Source organism: Strongylocentrotus purpuratus, unplaced genomic scaffold (assembly GCF_000002235.5).
Source record: "Strongylocentrotus purpuratus isolate Spur 01 unplaced genomic scaffold, Spur_5.0 spur5_scaffold_5, whole genome shotgun sequence".
Classification (NCBI taxonomy): domain Eukaryota; kingdom Metazoa; phylum Echinodermata; class Echinoidea; order Camarodonta; family Strongylocentrotidae; genus Strongylocentrotus; species Strongylocentrotus purpuratus.
Window position 1 is genome coordinate 20,113,844 of NW_022145611.1, and position 16,630 is coordinate 20,130,473.

General features: G+C 34.7%; 1 protein-coding gene across 1 annotated transcript in view; it reads left to right on the top strand.

Moving 5' to 3' along the window:
• The window catches only part of LOC576084 (dihydrolipoyllysine-residue succinyltransferase component of 2-oxoglutarate dehydrogenase complex, mitochondrial), a 36,694-nt gene that overhangs the window by 7,224 nt on the left and 12,840 nt on the right, over positions 1 to 16,630 (top strand). Inside the window, exons 2-8 of the mRNA XM_776429.5 lie at positions 2,636 to 2,669; positions 3,340 to 3,403; positions 5,171 to 5,256; positions 5,728 to 5,802; positions 12,556 to 12,611; positions 13,586 to 13,694; positions 14,561 to 14,734. Of these exons, the coding sequence (XP_781522.4) occupies positions 2,636 to 2,669; positions 3,340 to 3,403; positions 5,171 to 5,256; positions 5,728 to 5,802; positions 12,556 to 12,611; positions 13,586 to 13,694; positions 14,561 to 14,734 (598 nt within the window). The remainder of the gene's footprint in view (positions 1 to 2,635; positions 2,670 to 3,339; positions 3,404 to 5,170; positions 5,257 to 5,727; positions 5,803 to 12,555; positions 12,612 to 13,585; positions 13,695 to 14,560; positions 14,735 to 16,630) is intronic.

Sequence of the window (16,630 nt, forward strand, 5' to 3'; positions counted from 1 at the left end):
TATTTTAACATTTGCACACATGGTCTATTGCAATATCAGGTATTGTACTGATGCATTTCAGAGTTTAACATTCATGAACATATCATTAAAAACCTGAGTCAACAAGTTGAAATATTTGTACATATAATGCAGTTTGCAATTTACTAGTGTCAAAATAGTTGAGACTTTAAGTTTCTTAAAAAGAGGATCACTTGGTGTTCTGGGATGAGAGTTGGTAATTGCACTCAGAGCCCTTTTTTTAATACATAAAGCTTATTTATTTGCACATTTCCACCATACTATTTTACAATAAGAAAGATACGGCAAGATCAGTGTGTAAATATAAATTGGTTGAAATTCTCAGAGGAATAAAAAACCTAATTCTATATGATACTCCAATGGCACATGATAATTTTCCCCATGATTTCATGAATATGACAAGACCAAGTCAGGCTTTCATCTACAGAAATTCCAAGTTATGTTATGCAGCATACTCTATTTTAATATACGTATCCTCAATTTCATAAATTATTTGTTTATTATTTTTCTTAAACACCATTGATTCTTTTTCAATCGATCATCAGCTCGTTTGCTGCAAACCATTGGTCAATTTTTGGAATTTCTGTACAAATAATGGCATTTAGTTCAGTTACACTTTTCCCATTTAAAAATAAGGTGGTGTCATCAGCAAATATTGTAGGGCAAATGAGTTGAGTAACATACAGTACATGTATTGCACATCATTAATGTAAAGCAGAAATAGAAGGGGCCCTAATATTGAACCTTGGGGTACACCTACAGAAATCTTGAGTAAAGATGACTTAATATCACCCAAGTAAACAAACTGACTCCTGTTATTCAAATATTTTTTATACTCCCTTTATATTCTAACATATACATTCATCTTGTATTATGTTATCATTTTATCACACTTCTTCAGTGACCACCAATACACAATTCTATTTCAATAAATGATAATAATGCACAAGTCTATGGTGGCTGTTGATCACTTAAGATGTTTTGTTGTGCATGACTATTGACTACATACATGTACATGTATGTACAGGTATTGATCATAACATTATGATGATTCTGCCTGTTTTGTCATACACACAAAATTGAAGTTGGGTTACCGTATTTGCCGGCGTAAAGGCCGCACCCCCGCATAGGCCGCACCCCCGATTTTGACATTAAAAAAAAAAAAAAAAAAAAAAAAAAAAAAAAAAAAAAAAAAAAAAAAAAAAAAAAAAAAAAAAAAAAAAATCGTTTTTTGTTTGTTTTGTTGTTGTTGTTTTGCTGCCGAAAACCCACGCGTGGAAGGACCTTCATTTGATATCGAGGTGCAGTTAAAGGCGCTGATTTGTGCTTGTAAACTTGTCACAAATAATAGTAACAATGTCGTTTTTAGAAGAATGTGTAAGATCATTAATGTGAATTAAAAACAATAAAGTACCTATGGTACCAGTGGTGTACCTTGTGGTACACCATTTGTTATAGAAAAAAATTTGAGGAACTATTATTATAAACTACATATTGAGATCTATTAGAAAGATTACTTTCAAACCAAGATGACAGTAAAATTTTAGTGTTGTTGTAGTTTCCGAGTGGTGAGTCAACACACTGATTACTGAGCTGAGAGACATTGCCAGGCATAGCGCCATAAATCGAAACTAAAAAAAAAAAAAAAAAAAAAAAAAAAAAAAAAACTTTTTTTACTCTTTCGCCGCATAGGCCGCACCCCGACTTTTTGATATTTTCTCTTCCAAAAATACTGCGGCCTATACGCCGGCAAATACGGTATGACTTGGAAGTACATACACTGTGTGTAGTTATTGGAAGTGCCTCTGTTGTATGAAGGTTGAATGTGCTGAGATTGTAATTAGTTGAGTAAATAAAGATGAATTTGCTTTTGGAAACACCCAAACTTGACATTCATGTTCCTTGAAGCCCAGTCTGTTTTGATTATATTTGCATTTAATTTATTTAGGGGAGATACATCACAAGTCCTATGTATTTCCATTTTCTACATAACATGTATATTTTTGATATGTTAAAAATGATTTTCATAATTGAGATTGCATAATGTACATACATGTATGGGAATAAAAATATCTGGAAAGGGAATATTTTGTGCAAGATACATGTTTAGTATACATGTATATTAATCATTTGTTATCATTAACACTAAGAAGATCGGATATACCTGCACAGTGTATTGCATGTCACATGTATTTGTATTGAATATTTTTTATAAACAGTGCAAATGTATTATTGTATAAGAATATTTGTAGGTTGTTCTTGGATGTTATTGGACCTGCTTTGTAATACACCTTAATGTGTTTATAACTGTAAATGTGATGTTATCATGGAACATGTACTTTGAACTAACATAGAACAAAGCACAAGGGTAAAGGGCAGACAACTGAATCTTTATCATTTTTTGAGACATTGCCAAAAGTATTAAGAAAAATAAACTATTACATGTATGTGCATCCTCTCATAAAGAAAGTATACTATAAACTTGTGTACCCTTTGTATGGGTTTAACAAAAAATGCCATCTTAGATATTGTTCACATTGGTCTGCTTATATGTAGTTTTTACAGTGAATGACAAAGTAATTTATTTTCATATGTTTATCAATTTCTGTCTTTGTAGGCATGCATAGCAAGGAACATCAAGTCCAGTATAGGTAAGATGAGTGGGGAAAGAGTGTGTGTGTGTGTGGGGGGGGGGGGGGGGGGGCTGCTGAATGTGATACCCTCTAAATGCATTAAAAAGCAAATATAGATTGCAAAAAAAGTAGAGACACAGTTAAAAGCATAACAATTTTACTGGGTATACATCCCTGAATACACAAATTTTACTGAAAGTAGCCTCTTGCAATGAAGTTTTTTTTAATAATTTTGTGCATTATATACCTTGGATCATTAATTACATTGATTACACTTCTCAACAGTTTTAGAAGTACATCAACCTTCTCCCGTTGCCTTTATCATCACAGCAGCATTACATACATGTATGTGGGATCAGTTATTTGATAAGCTTGAGATTAACATACTTGTCCTTTAATTTCATTACTTTTAAATTAGCAACCAGAAGACATTGCATTTATTTGGGAAAAATATTTTGTAGTGTAAATTTTAAACATTAACTTGTTAGCATGTTTCAGTTATAAAAGTAAAAATAAAAAAAAGATTCTTGGTTATTGTTACCTTGTATCTGGCATCAGTGGTTGTTTTTGTTTCTGAAGCATCATCTTGTTTACATTAATTAAAAAGATATCTTATTAAATACAAAAGTTTTTGATATTCTTTCCTTTTATCTAACTTAATATGTGCTTGTTTTATTTTCCAAACAAGCCTTCTCTGAGGGGTGCCAATGGAGGGCATACAGCCAGCTTGCAAAGCACCAGCAAACTCTAAGGTATTTACCCCAAAACAACTCCCTTAACATCTCTCCATCCTCGTCCCTATTCATCTTTTCATACCACCTCTTTAATTTCACCCCTGAGTAACCACACCAACCGTCCCCAAGGCAGGGCGAACTTGTTGCTTTTCATCTCGACACTCACAAAGACTTCCTCCCCACTCTAATGTTGAGAGCCATTATTGATTGCAAGAGTGGGGGAAAAACTTAGACCTTCATATATTTCTCCTGTAATCATATTTGCATCCATGGATCATTAATAACGAAAGAAGGCCACAGCAGGGGCTCAAAGTTGTCTCGTGCAGGGCAGATCATGAATAATTCACACCTGACTTGGATGCATTAAGAAGACCAACAAGATGAAAAATACACCCAAGAGTTCCCTTCATGACAGGCATTTAAGGGGGATAAAACAGCGCGATATTAATTTTCCATCTCTCTATGCCGTTATGCAATGAAGCATGGACAAGCGATGGCCAATGATCTGTAGAAAAAAGGATAAGGTATAATGCTAATCTTCCAAGTGGTCTGAACAAAGCGGAGCGAGAATGCAATGCAAATATTATACCACCCATAAACGATAAACAATTCCGCCATCAAAGAAGACAATTGTCAGGGGAAATGGATATATTGGCAGGAGGGAAAGCTCTAAGGGAAGAAAATTGCCTAGCATAGAAAAAGGTATATACTTTTCATTTAAAACCTTGAGAGGAAACCCTTTCCATCAAACCTGGTAACAGCTCTGACCCATTTTTTAAGTACCTACAAATTATCTTTCATCCCCTTGATTAGGTATAGTGGTGCAGTATTTGATTAGAAAAAAGAAAGTCTCCCCATTCTGGGTAAATGCACTCTGGAAGTGTGCTCATGCTATCAGTTATTGGAGTGAAATCAATTGGAATTAACGAAGGCGATGAACGCAGCTTGCTAGGGCAACAGGTTCCTCTGGAGTAGGGCCGAGAGGGATGTGTGAGAATTAGCCCCCTAATGTGTCTCTCATTTGTAAGCTATCCTCCTAGGATTAATGCTTAGTGAGGAATGGCTAACGTGCTATGCACTGGTCATTAAGAATAGATACGTACAAAATTTAACAGTTTTAATATTGAACCATTTTTCACTTAAAAAATATTTTAAAAATAATGAAAAAAATTGTTTTTAAATGTAGGCTTTACATATTAAAAAGTTTCATAGAAAGTGATAGGTTTAATTATATTGAGATAGGAAAAATAGAAATTCTGTTACACCGGATGATTTAAAAGTTGTTCAAATTTGGGAGTCGTGGGGAAGTTCAATGATCTCTACTCTCCTGGTATTATAAAAGTTAACAGACAAAATTTAACAGTTTTAATATTGAACCATTTTTCACTTAAAAAATATTTTTAAAATAGTGAAAACAATTGTTTTTAAATCTAGGCTTTACATATTAAAAAGTTTCATAGAAAGTGATAGGTTTAATTTTATTGAGATAGGAAAAATAGAAATTCTGTTACACCGGATGATTTAAAAGTTGTTCAAATTTGGGAGTCGTGGGGAAGTTCAATGATCTCTACTCTCCTGGTATTATAAAAGTTAACTGATCATCTAAAATTTGATAAAAATCACCCAATCATTTAAACAATAAAAATTGTTTTCTTAATAAAAACAGAGAAGATCAAACGCTCAAACCATTTTTCTTGGAACTGGTGTTCTAGAAAAGGAAATGGGAAATGTTGTTATTGATATCTTTTCCATTCTTCTTCCCCCGCTCAACCACTAATCTTTCAGGATACGACCAGTGCTAGGCGCCTTCCAGTCTCAACCAATCTGGGAGCTAAATGGTTGTAAAGGACTCCAAACTTCACATTATCATTGTAAGTCGTTATAATTAGTACCCTCTTGAGGAATTCTACCTCATTTGAAGAATATACATGTGCTTTGTAGAATAAAATACACGCTGTATTTGATGTAATTTAACCTTTCTTTAACCTTTTAGGGCAAGCCTAAGATATAATTCATTAATAAGTATTGCTAAATAGTATTATGGAATTATAAACATAACTTGGCTTTATTTTATTTTATATTTTTGTCTGATCCAAGCTCTTATACAGATGGCAGCTTGATATACAGTCATCAGATATACTAAGATATTAGATGTGGACATACAATTAAAACAATAAGATATAAGATGTGGTCATTAATATACAGGAAAAACTAGCTTGGACTTGTCCTTTCATTATTTTGAACAGATAATATGGCAAGAAGAAAAAAAGTTCACTTGCATAGAGTAGAAAGAGTATAACCAGTCTTGTTGAAATAGTTTCTGTTGCCAACTTGTGTTTCAGATGATGAGGTTAGGATCGTAGAAACACCTCCTTTCGCAGAGTCCGTGTCAGAGGGTGATGTGAGGTGGGATAAAGGTAAGATATATCTTAAATTTGATACATCCTAAAAAATTCACTTAGCATTTCTGCTCCCCCCCCCCCCCCCCCTGTTTGTATTGTTTTTGTCCTTTTTCAGTTTTCCTTTTCAATTACATCTTCTTTTGGGGGTAGAATTTACACCAATTTATCCTACAAACAAATGCTCTATCAGGCATAATGTGTTTTATACTGAAGGTATACTTACACTATGAACATGACAGACAAAGAAAGCAGACAAAATATACAGTTCCTCAGGTAGAGAAAGGAACTCCCTTCACTGGTATTATGTAAAAAGGTGAATATGCATGTGACACCTGTTCTACACATGTTTACATAATAAGGCATAATAGCCTTTGTCTACCTGAGGAACTGTATATTTTGTCCGCTTTCTTTGTTAGTCATTTTCATAGTGTTACTTTCACTATGAAAACGTGTATACTGCATTTTCATGCAGTAATTCTGTTAACTTTGAACATTTAAATGATAAATAGATCACTAGTTAATTACAGCACATTTAATTGAATATTTCAAAAGTATAACTCACCAAAAAGCTGTTTGAAACTTGTCATTCATTCAAGCATCATACAATATATGTAGAATATATGCGTGATATATCCACAGTTACTTTCACTTGAAAATATTAGATTCAACCTTTAATCTGTTGTGTGGTCATGCCCTCTTAAATGTACTTTTATTGCACGGTCAATGTGTGTACATTGTACTCTAATTCATACTAGTCAAGTGCAGATAACATGAACTTCCCATTCTGCTTATATGTGAATATCATCAAAAAGGCAGAGATAATTAAAGGAAATGTGAAAAAGAGAGAAATGTGAAAAAAGGGGGAAATGCACTGTGATATGAAAGGTGACCAAGATATTTAAGTTAGAGAATACCTCCTTTTTTATAAAAAGAAATATTTGCTCATTGTGTTTGACTGATTGAGGAAGAAGAAAATGGTCTGAGAAGTCTATAGGGAAGGAATGTGTTGTTTTATGATATTTTCAGATCATGGGGAATTTCGTTTTCTTTAGATAAACTTAAGCTGCATTAAGTAAAAATATAATGACAGGTCATTGTACTTTTAAGTTGATAATAGAGCACAGCACTAGTTTTCTTCAATAAACATGGAGAAATCATATGCATGTTATATGAGACATTTTAAAGCTTCTGCTGGCTTTGTTATTTTTTAAAGTAAATAAATAATTTCTGAAAACAATTTTTGAGGATGAATCAGAATGGTGCCAGCTGATAGCCAATTTGGAAGTATCAAGTTGCGTTCATGTCTGGAAGAGGTTACACTATCTGCATATGCATTTCCATGTATGTCCTTAGGGAGTGGGATTCATTTCAGGATAGACAAATAGATCTTTCCACAGTTGTATTTTGTTAAAGGCGCGTCATCAGGTACTGTCTCTGTTGGTCTGATACATACATTAGGTCACCTTATTACCCTGTAGATGCACAAAGTGAATTTGTAACCTTTACATTAATGATGTTTTGATTCCAGGAGCAAGAGTGTTATCATAAAGTTAGGTATGGTAAAGGGTAGAGGGAGTCTGTTCTTTAGTACTGGATGCAGTAATTCCCTTTACGTATGTTTTAGCAAATGCAAGGACTACAAACGATTTTCACTTTCCCCATCAAGGAGTGCACTTTGATTGGTAATTGAAAGGGTTGTTTACATGAACCATTAAGTAGATTTTTAAACCAATGTTATATGATAGTCAGGGAAATGAAGTTGTGTCAATGTAAACAGATCTGGCTGTGCAATCATTAAAGGAAGCTGACAGAGGGCAATGCACAATCGAAGTGTCAGTGTCCCTGTCTTCATTCTATTCTTGTTGACATCATGTTTAAGGGTGTCACTCATTGATTTTAATATCGGCAAGGAATCACCAGAGATCTCTTCTACTATTCTCCTCCGACAAAACTCCCCCGTATTAAAACACCATGTCCACTGCCCCGTGCATGTGCCAACGCACAGCTGCCCTCCTTTCACCGATACCCGAAGATTTCCTCCGCGGGATCAAAAGAAATATTGACGCGGGACCGAGATCGCTTTGGTGAAGATGCATGATGAAAGGGAAGACAATGTATGGAAGGATATGAGCAGGGATGAGACAAGTCGGTGGGTGTGAAGGGCTGCCGGGAAGCCAGATGCTTCACACCCAGAGGTTGCCCAAGTGTTGGCATTTTCAACTTTGATATCACTCCAGATGGTCTTGGGTCGTCAAGAAGAAGTTAAGAGATTGGTTTACAAGTGGCTTTTAAAGTGAATTTAATGCAGTGGGCAGGTGTGACATTTTACAAATCATGGTTATATAGAGAGAGAGTTTTAATTTATTGCTCGCTGTTATGAAGGAATACAAATTGTGGGCAGATCTCTTTTTCATACATGATGTCATGGACTTGGTTAACCTGATTTGTTTTCTCCCCTTCTTGTCTGCAACGGATCAAGCCTTCTCTTTTCATTCATTTGTCTTTTCTTTTTTTCTTTTTTGGGTCTATATTATGATTAGTTGAACCATCATTTCCCCTTCATTTGTATACATATTAACCAGGTGGTGCGGTCTTAATATCAAGCAAGTGTCTTTCATCTGTAAGTTTATATTGGTAGATTTTTTATTAATTAAAAAAACAAACATTAAAGAATGCTGGATGCAAGTCTCCTGTTTAGTTACGCATATATCATGACTCATATACTGTAGCATAAAAGGCTAGCAGTTGAAATACATGTAAACCATGATGACATAATTTAATTGTAGACATCAAGGGACCTGATTTCATTCTCATTTTTCTCTTTTTCAATTTTGTACTTTCTCAGCAAATTGGTTTGCATAAATATAATTTGTATATTACAAAGTTATCATTTTCCCCCTCATTTATTTCTTTTACGTGCCATCTCTTTTGGTAAAAAAAGAACAAAAACAAAAAAATGCTTGCTCAATCTTAACCACTTGTTAGAGTTAAATACAGAAAAAAAGATAATATAGATTTATTTCTCTATTTCCTCATATTTGCTCATTCTTCTTTGATATGCTCTAGCACTCAACCCCTTAGAGTGACTCAGTTACTTGCTCCCCACCATCCTATGCAACCAATCCCAGCTTTCTACCAACCTATTAAATATTTATCTTGTCTGTGGTCAAACCATGAATGCCCTGTCCTTGAAATACTCAAAGGAAACATCTCCACTTTGATCTTTTATAAATATATCACTCTTTAGAAACTAGTCAGTAATGTAGATTGTTTCCCAAATTTTGCCATACTTGACTTTTGACTATGAATGGAATGCCTGATGCAATAACTGGAGCATAACAACACAATTAATTGGAAGACGTTTCTTAAGAGTAGGAGTGAGGTTGACAGTTTCTATACAAAGTCATGCACTAGTGCCCAGTCCCATGCATACATTTGCTGGTAGAGGGTCTTTTGTCTTCTAGTCATATGCCTAGGTAATGGAACCGCCCAAAAAGTTATTGTCAAACAGATTAATTTTTAATGTCTTGTCTCAGTTGTCAGGAAAGAGAGCATTGATTTATATTCACAAGTCACTCTAAAGAAATAAAGATATCAATATTGTAATGCAATCAAGGAAATTGACATTTACTTGAAAGATTTCATTTTCATTTTGTAACTACCGGTATGCATCATATTCATTTTTTGTCATTATCTTTTCTTTTCTATATAACCCACATGCATTTGTATACCCTTTAACCTGTATATTCATTTTTTTTTTTTTTATAATGCTGTGCCAAACATTAGTAATCACTTTACAAGTTGGGTTGTTCAGGTGAAGGTTTTAAGATCAAAATTCATTGTTTGTACAATATTGAATATAAATATATAATCTGTACAAGTGTGCAGTTATTCTGAAACTCAATTGATATCTCACTATAAGTGCATTATTATACAGCCAATACCAAAATTTGTACATTATCTTGTGAATAGGCATCGTTTGGAAAGCTCTTTGCATTAAAGATTGAGAGCATGTATTCCTAAAGTAAAAAAAGACTTTTATAGAAAAAGAAATTGATATGAGACAAAGATAGATTGAGAGATACAGGGGGAGAAAGAAATTTAGAGAAACCATTCTCTACTCAATTATGGTGGCCTTGGAGTTTCCATTCGTGTCTAAAAAGTGATCAGGACATTTTCAAATCAATCCCATCTCGATGGCCAAAAAATAATAATAATTGGTATATCGAAGAGCAGTATCTCACTCGCCAACCCCAAAAGCCATGTCCATTTAAAAGTCTTTCCGACACCTCATTCCAAAGACAAGGCTAATTGAGCTATCCAAAGATGAATGGCAAATTAGATAAAGTGCTCATCTTTCTTGTCTGAAAACTAATCATCTTTTACCTCGGTGAGATGCGTGGTCGCTCATCGTCATGGCAAGGCCCATTACTATCCTCAAGGGTCTCGTTGAATTCTCATTTTCAAATGCTTCATTTACTCTCCTAAATAATTGATGACATCTTGCTCCTGCCTCCTCATCTCCAAATCAGTCTCTCTTCAAACTGTTGCTCTTTTTCTCGCAACTACAGGGTATCCAATAAAAAATGGGAGCTTTTGATGATTGAAAGACATTTTGGTTATACATCTACAAATTGAATGTCATTTTGTGTGTGTGTCTGTTACAAACAAACATGTGTATCAAGGTTATCAGGATTGGAAATCCTCAATCGTTTGGATGGTATTTGATAAGTTATTTAGATTAATCCAGTTGATTAATCTGGTTTAAATCAAGTCCATTACATCCTATTTGTTTTAATAAATTGATTATATAAAGAATAACTAATATAACCCTGAGGACAACATATTGTATGTATTGATAATATTAACATAGAACATGCCAGTACATACATGTATCCCCCCTCCCTGAATAGTATTAAGTGTGTAAATAGATTTGATGTTTAATTACTGATATAAAAGCTTAATTATTTCTTAATCCATCCTCAAATTGGCAACAATTATATATATTTTCCACTCTTGCATAATTATTTTATGAGTGACAAACATTTTGCCCCCCTCCCCTCCCCCCCCCCCCAAAAAAAAAAGATAATGTTTGAGCAAATATATTTTACATTTAGTAAAACCATTTTTAAGCTGGAAATTAATTTACAGTTACGGGCTAAAAATTATTGTGGATCTCCGTTCCATATCGATCTGTTATAACACTCAGCTTTTGTTCTTTCACATCTACTCTCTGTGTATTTGCACTTTTTGGAATCTTCAAGTAAAAAGCTATTCTTCTGGTTATATTAGTGGATTATTGACACTTGAAAGCCAAGAAATGTGAAAGATGAATATGCGAACAAGTTTACATTGTATCTTATTTCACACCCTTCAAATTGGCATTCTAGTTCCAGGATATAATTACTTCTCTTTCTGAGTATACTCATCTTTGGCTTTAAATACTCCATTTATAAAGTTATTTATAAAAAACAGTGGTGTCAGTTTACACCTTGAGTGCTGGAATCTGATCCTTGGACAAACCCTTAAACTTGGCCTAGATATGTATATATATTCATAAGAATTCGGTCATTAAGAATGAAATACACTAAATTTCTTCCAGATTCTTGTTTTACTGAGTAATACCTTACCGGTATGTGGGCGTATTGCGTGCTCACACTTCTTGTGCTGATTCTCATGTATGCTGCTGGTACTGGCTTGTTCAGTGACTTCAGACAATGTTGAAATATACCCTTGGAAGGGGAAATTCTGTCTTTATAAAAAATTCCTTGGATATTCCTTCAACTGTCTTTGAATTTCAACAGTGCAGGCATTTATACTAAATTGCCTTTGTCAAGAAATCCTTTTTATGAGGTCTGTGTACCGGTATCTGAGATAGTGGTGCAGTTTTTGTGTAATGTTGTCTACACAGATACATGATTGGCCCTCTCCGATGACTGAGGTCCGTCGACCGGGCGTTTTCATCTAAAGTGCCTTATGCATATTTGATGAGATATTTCATGCGGTATCAGACATGTTATGAGACTGACTGCCTTGCATGGGGGATACATTGCAAGGGTGGATTTTTGCAAAGATTGATGAGAAGATTATCAAGGCACTGAGGGAAAAAATTCTTATTAAAAAAATATTATAATCCTTCCACCCTGTTTTTTGTATTATGGGAATGTGTACACAATGTATAAACATGTATATTATATGGATAACGTTCATGTTAATTATTCGGAAGAAGATATCAGTTGTCATGACTGAATGGATTGTTTTATATAATGAAAGTGTTTGTATATACTCTGAAAGATATGCTTTCCCCCCCAACTATCTTGTTTATAAATTCTTGTGTTCAAGGAAAAATCATGCCGTAATATGTGTTTTAGGGCTGTTATTTTTTTCTACAAAGGTGTGTCTTCTAATACCCCACATATTGTATGGAGACTTTACAGTCCATTTTTAATATATCATAATGGTCTAGTGTTGTGTAAATTTATATTTACAGTATTTGCCTGTGATAATCTACTTACTAATTATGTCACTGATAGTATAGCTACAGTTGTACATGTACTTCACATTTAATAATTAGTGAAGTTAAAAGAAAATACTTTAGGTGAAGTAATAATCCAGAGTTATCTCAAGTTCATATAAAATCTGGATGTGACGTGCTTTACAATCTATCACAGACTTTGAGGAAACCATCTGGTCGAAAGTACACTGTAATAATATCTTTCTCATGTTGTTCTGTTTTGTCTTGTTTGCATTTGCTGCCATGTCCTGCAGGTGTTGGAGATTTTGTAGAGGAAGATGAAGTTGTGGGAGAGATAGAAACAGACAAGGTAAGACTGACATGGCAATCATTTACAGTACACCATTCCATATGGTTCCATTTCACTTGTCCTTGTATCACCTTGAAACTCAGGTGGGGTGTACCTGTATTAAATGTAAATTACATGCAATGTAATCCACACACACATGTATGTTATAGGTCTAAGAGTCACATTTTTCAAGTACAGTCATTGTTGGGTCATTTCCTGCTCTGTAACTTCACTCATTCTTCCTTTTGTAACATTCCTTTGATAGCATTACCAGATGTATAGTGTTGTAAATTGGTTTCGTTCAACGTTTAACGAGTTGTAGAGAATACAGAATGCCATGATAAGGCTGTTGTTTGTAGGTCATGCGCACTTTTTTGTATTATTACCAACCGGTATACATGTGTAGGTGTGTATTTCATTGTGTAAAAAGGAATATATATTCAATTACCTCATGGAGCTTCAGTTACATTGTTTGTGTACATTAATAGGTGTATGATATGCAAATATAGAAGTACAGGACATGAAATGGGATGAATATAAGTTCACATTTTCAATAAACAGTCTGGGAGATACATGTTTTATCTTATCATCTAGGAATATTTTCATTGGAATAAAGACACATATCTATAAATGTTTTTTGATAGTCATCGAAATCAGAAAATTGCCATTGCTCGGCAGCATTAGATACATGTAAGTACTCTCAGTTGCTGTTAGATGTTTTATATACAGGTTTAATAGAATTATATATAAAACATAACAAGAATTATTCTAGGCAGTAGACACCATAATTGATGAGGAAATGTTTTCAACTTTTCAGAAGTGGATCTGGGATTTTTTTCCCCTCAAGCTATACAATGAGTGTTAAAATATATTCTGTCTGTTTGATTTTAGTTGATGAAACATCCCAATTGAAAGGGACACCAATTTAGACCCACAAGCTCAATAATACCGTCTTTCTACACCGATATGTTTTTTTCTTTCTCCTGTCTTGCCAGACTTCTATCCCAGTACCAGCACCATGTAGAGGAGTCATCCTTGAGTTCTTGATTCCAGATGGAGAGAAGGTTGTACCGGGTCAACAACTTCTCAAGATACAAGTCTCAGGTATAGTTCTGACCTCCATTCATTTTGAAGAAAAAAATCAAAGCTTATCAAGAGTCCTGCTATTAACAAAACTGCATTTCAAAAGAAACCCAAGTCTGAAGACATTTTTAACTGTCCTTAATTTATAAAAAAAATAAAAAAAAAAATAAAAAAATCCCTTTTTTTTGGGTAATAGAAGTAAAGCTGGTTAGACCAGCAAAATGCGAACAAGCTAGTGAAACGTGGCTGCAAATCATATTCACTGAAAAGTTTTTATGTGTTTCTTGTTTGAGAAATAGTTCAATATTGTTGACTACTGGGGCCTGATAACTTGAACGATGGAATATTTTGATATCCTTACCTGTATTTGTGTTTCATTGTGCTGTAATGACAGGGAAAACAGTTTAGTTGACCTAAGCCAATTGACAATTGGCAGTCACATCATGTCTACTTGAAGTTACAATCAATACCATTTAGAAACTATTGAAAGAAATGAGTACATGTTTTGAAAGCCTTGACACAATACATACGAGAGTATATTTGTGTTTAATTCAGACATTGTTTGTGACATCCTTCATAGTATGATTGGTATAATCAGGAAATAATAAATTTGAAATGAGTATAAATCCATGTGTATGTCTGCAGGAAATCAAGTTAAAAATCTATTGATATGATATACACAAAGTGGGTCAACTTCTATTTAAAAAAAAACCTCAGTACTTTTAAACTGACCTGACATATCAAATATGATAGTATTTAGGAACAACGATTTTCTGTTGATACGGGAAGTGGAAAGTGGTATTGTTTGAAATTGTGCATTAAAGACCTAAAGAAATATGACTATTATGCTAAATCCTTATATTTCCCCATTCTATCTATACCAATAGCCGGAGATGCCCCCAAGAAAGCTGCTCCAGATGCTGCCGCAGCCCCTCCTCCTACCCCTCCACCACCTGCAGCTGCCCCAGCAGCACCCCCTGCTGGAGCCTCAGCTGGACCTATACCCTCAACACCGCCACCGGCGCCCTCTATACCTACAGGGCCTATGACGTCAAAACCAGGTATTACAAGTTGAACTTAACTCTTAGAATTTTTCAAACACATAGTACGATAAGCCATCATAATGAAAGAAGTTTGTCAGATATCTCAGGTGATGTTGATGTTTCAGCTTAATGTTGTGTCACTTGCAAGAAAGCCACCAGTGGACCTACAGAAGGGAGTTGATTGTGGATTCATTTCTTACCAAAAGGAATTAGTGCATCGACTTGGTTTCTAACTCAATATCTCATACTTACAAGACCACTGCTTATTCACTTAACTGCCTCCTACATGTAGATAATGGATAGCAATGTGCTCACAAAATGAAATGGCTGCAAAATGTACTTGTTTTCTTCAATAAGCAAGTAGTATATGATTATTAAATATGCCTATGTTTTCCTTTAATCAAAAATGCTATGAACACTTTACACAATAATTGACTTTTTGGCAGTATTTACTTCTCCCAAAGAAAAAACAGGATAACACTGTATTTCTTTGTTACCGTGATATTAGCTATTGGTATACATATTGAATCACATCCCGATGTATGGATGATCTTTCAAAGTAGGAGGGTACATTTGACAAATGTCATGGTACCCATTCTGAATGCTATTGAAATCTTGAGATTTTTTGTAAAGGAGCTACATCTGTACCTTAATTTCATTAAGAAACCACAATTACCCTGCACAAGGAGATGTTACGTAATGACTGATTAGTTGGTTTGAGTGTGGACACCTTTGAGGAGGGAGGTCACTGACCCCTCTAGCAGAAGACAAATGTGGGGCTGATCTTCAGCAAAGAAGATCCATGCTGGAGATTGATCTTAATGTTTGGAAAACAAGTACAAGTAACAATAATGTGATAGTAGGTGTGCTGTGTAAGAGTGAACTCCTGTAAAGGCCAGTCAATGATTCTCCATCAAAGTGAACACAAAAGTGTACTGGCCTCTGCAATCAAGACTCTGGCTTTAAGAATGATAAGTTGGAAAAGTTATTCCTTATCGGATTGCCTTTCTCAAGTACATACAAGTACTTATTATGTAATTTGTGGTATCATTCTCTTAAGAGTGGACACCTTTTGGAACAAGTCAACAACTTTTCTGCTTGCTTGAAGACAGAACGAAGGGTATTGCCCTCCACAATCAAGATTCATGCTGCGAGATTGATATGAATTTAAAGAAAAAGTTAGACTCGTTGGATTTGCATTTCTATTGTACAAGTAGTATTATGTAATATCGAGGGGTCAGTGACACAAAGACGTAATTCCATTTTAGCCATTTTGAGAAAAAGTGGTTTATGTGTCACTGAGCACTTGGGCCTTTAGGAGTTAAGTCATGTTTCACTAGCCATTGACTTCGATGGGGTGCTGGGTGGAGTTAAGTCTTTGTGATTCCTGGAAAGCCCACATTTTTCTGAACATTTTGATATCAAATACTCATATGGGCAAAATATGGAGTTACGTCTTTGTGTCAATGAACCCTCAGAATACAGTATGCTATCCTGAGAGTGGATACCTTTTGCAGCTAGTCAAAGACCCTTCTGCCTGCCGAAGACCAAGTACAGGGTACTGTCCTTTTTGGACAAGTTTGGACAAACAGACCTCATGGAGTTATCTATTAAATACATTCAAGTATCAATTAAGCAATACATAGTATGCTGTGGACACCTTTTGAGGGAATCCATTGATCCTTCTTCCAGCGAAAGACAAAAGTGCACAGTTTACAGCAACCAAGTATCGATTCCTACACTGCAAGATTGATAAGTCTGATGGGATTGCCTTTCTGAAGTACAAGTTTAAATAGTTATTATGTAATATGAGGTATGCTGCCCTAAGAGTGGTAGACACCTTTTGAGGGAAGTCACTGACCCTGCTGGTAGCAGAAGACGAAAGGGTACTATCCTCCACTATCAAGATTGAGA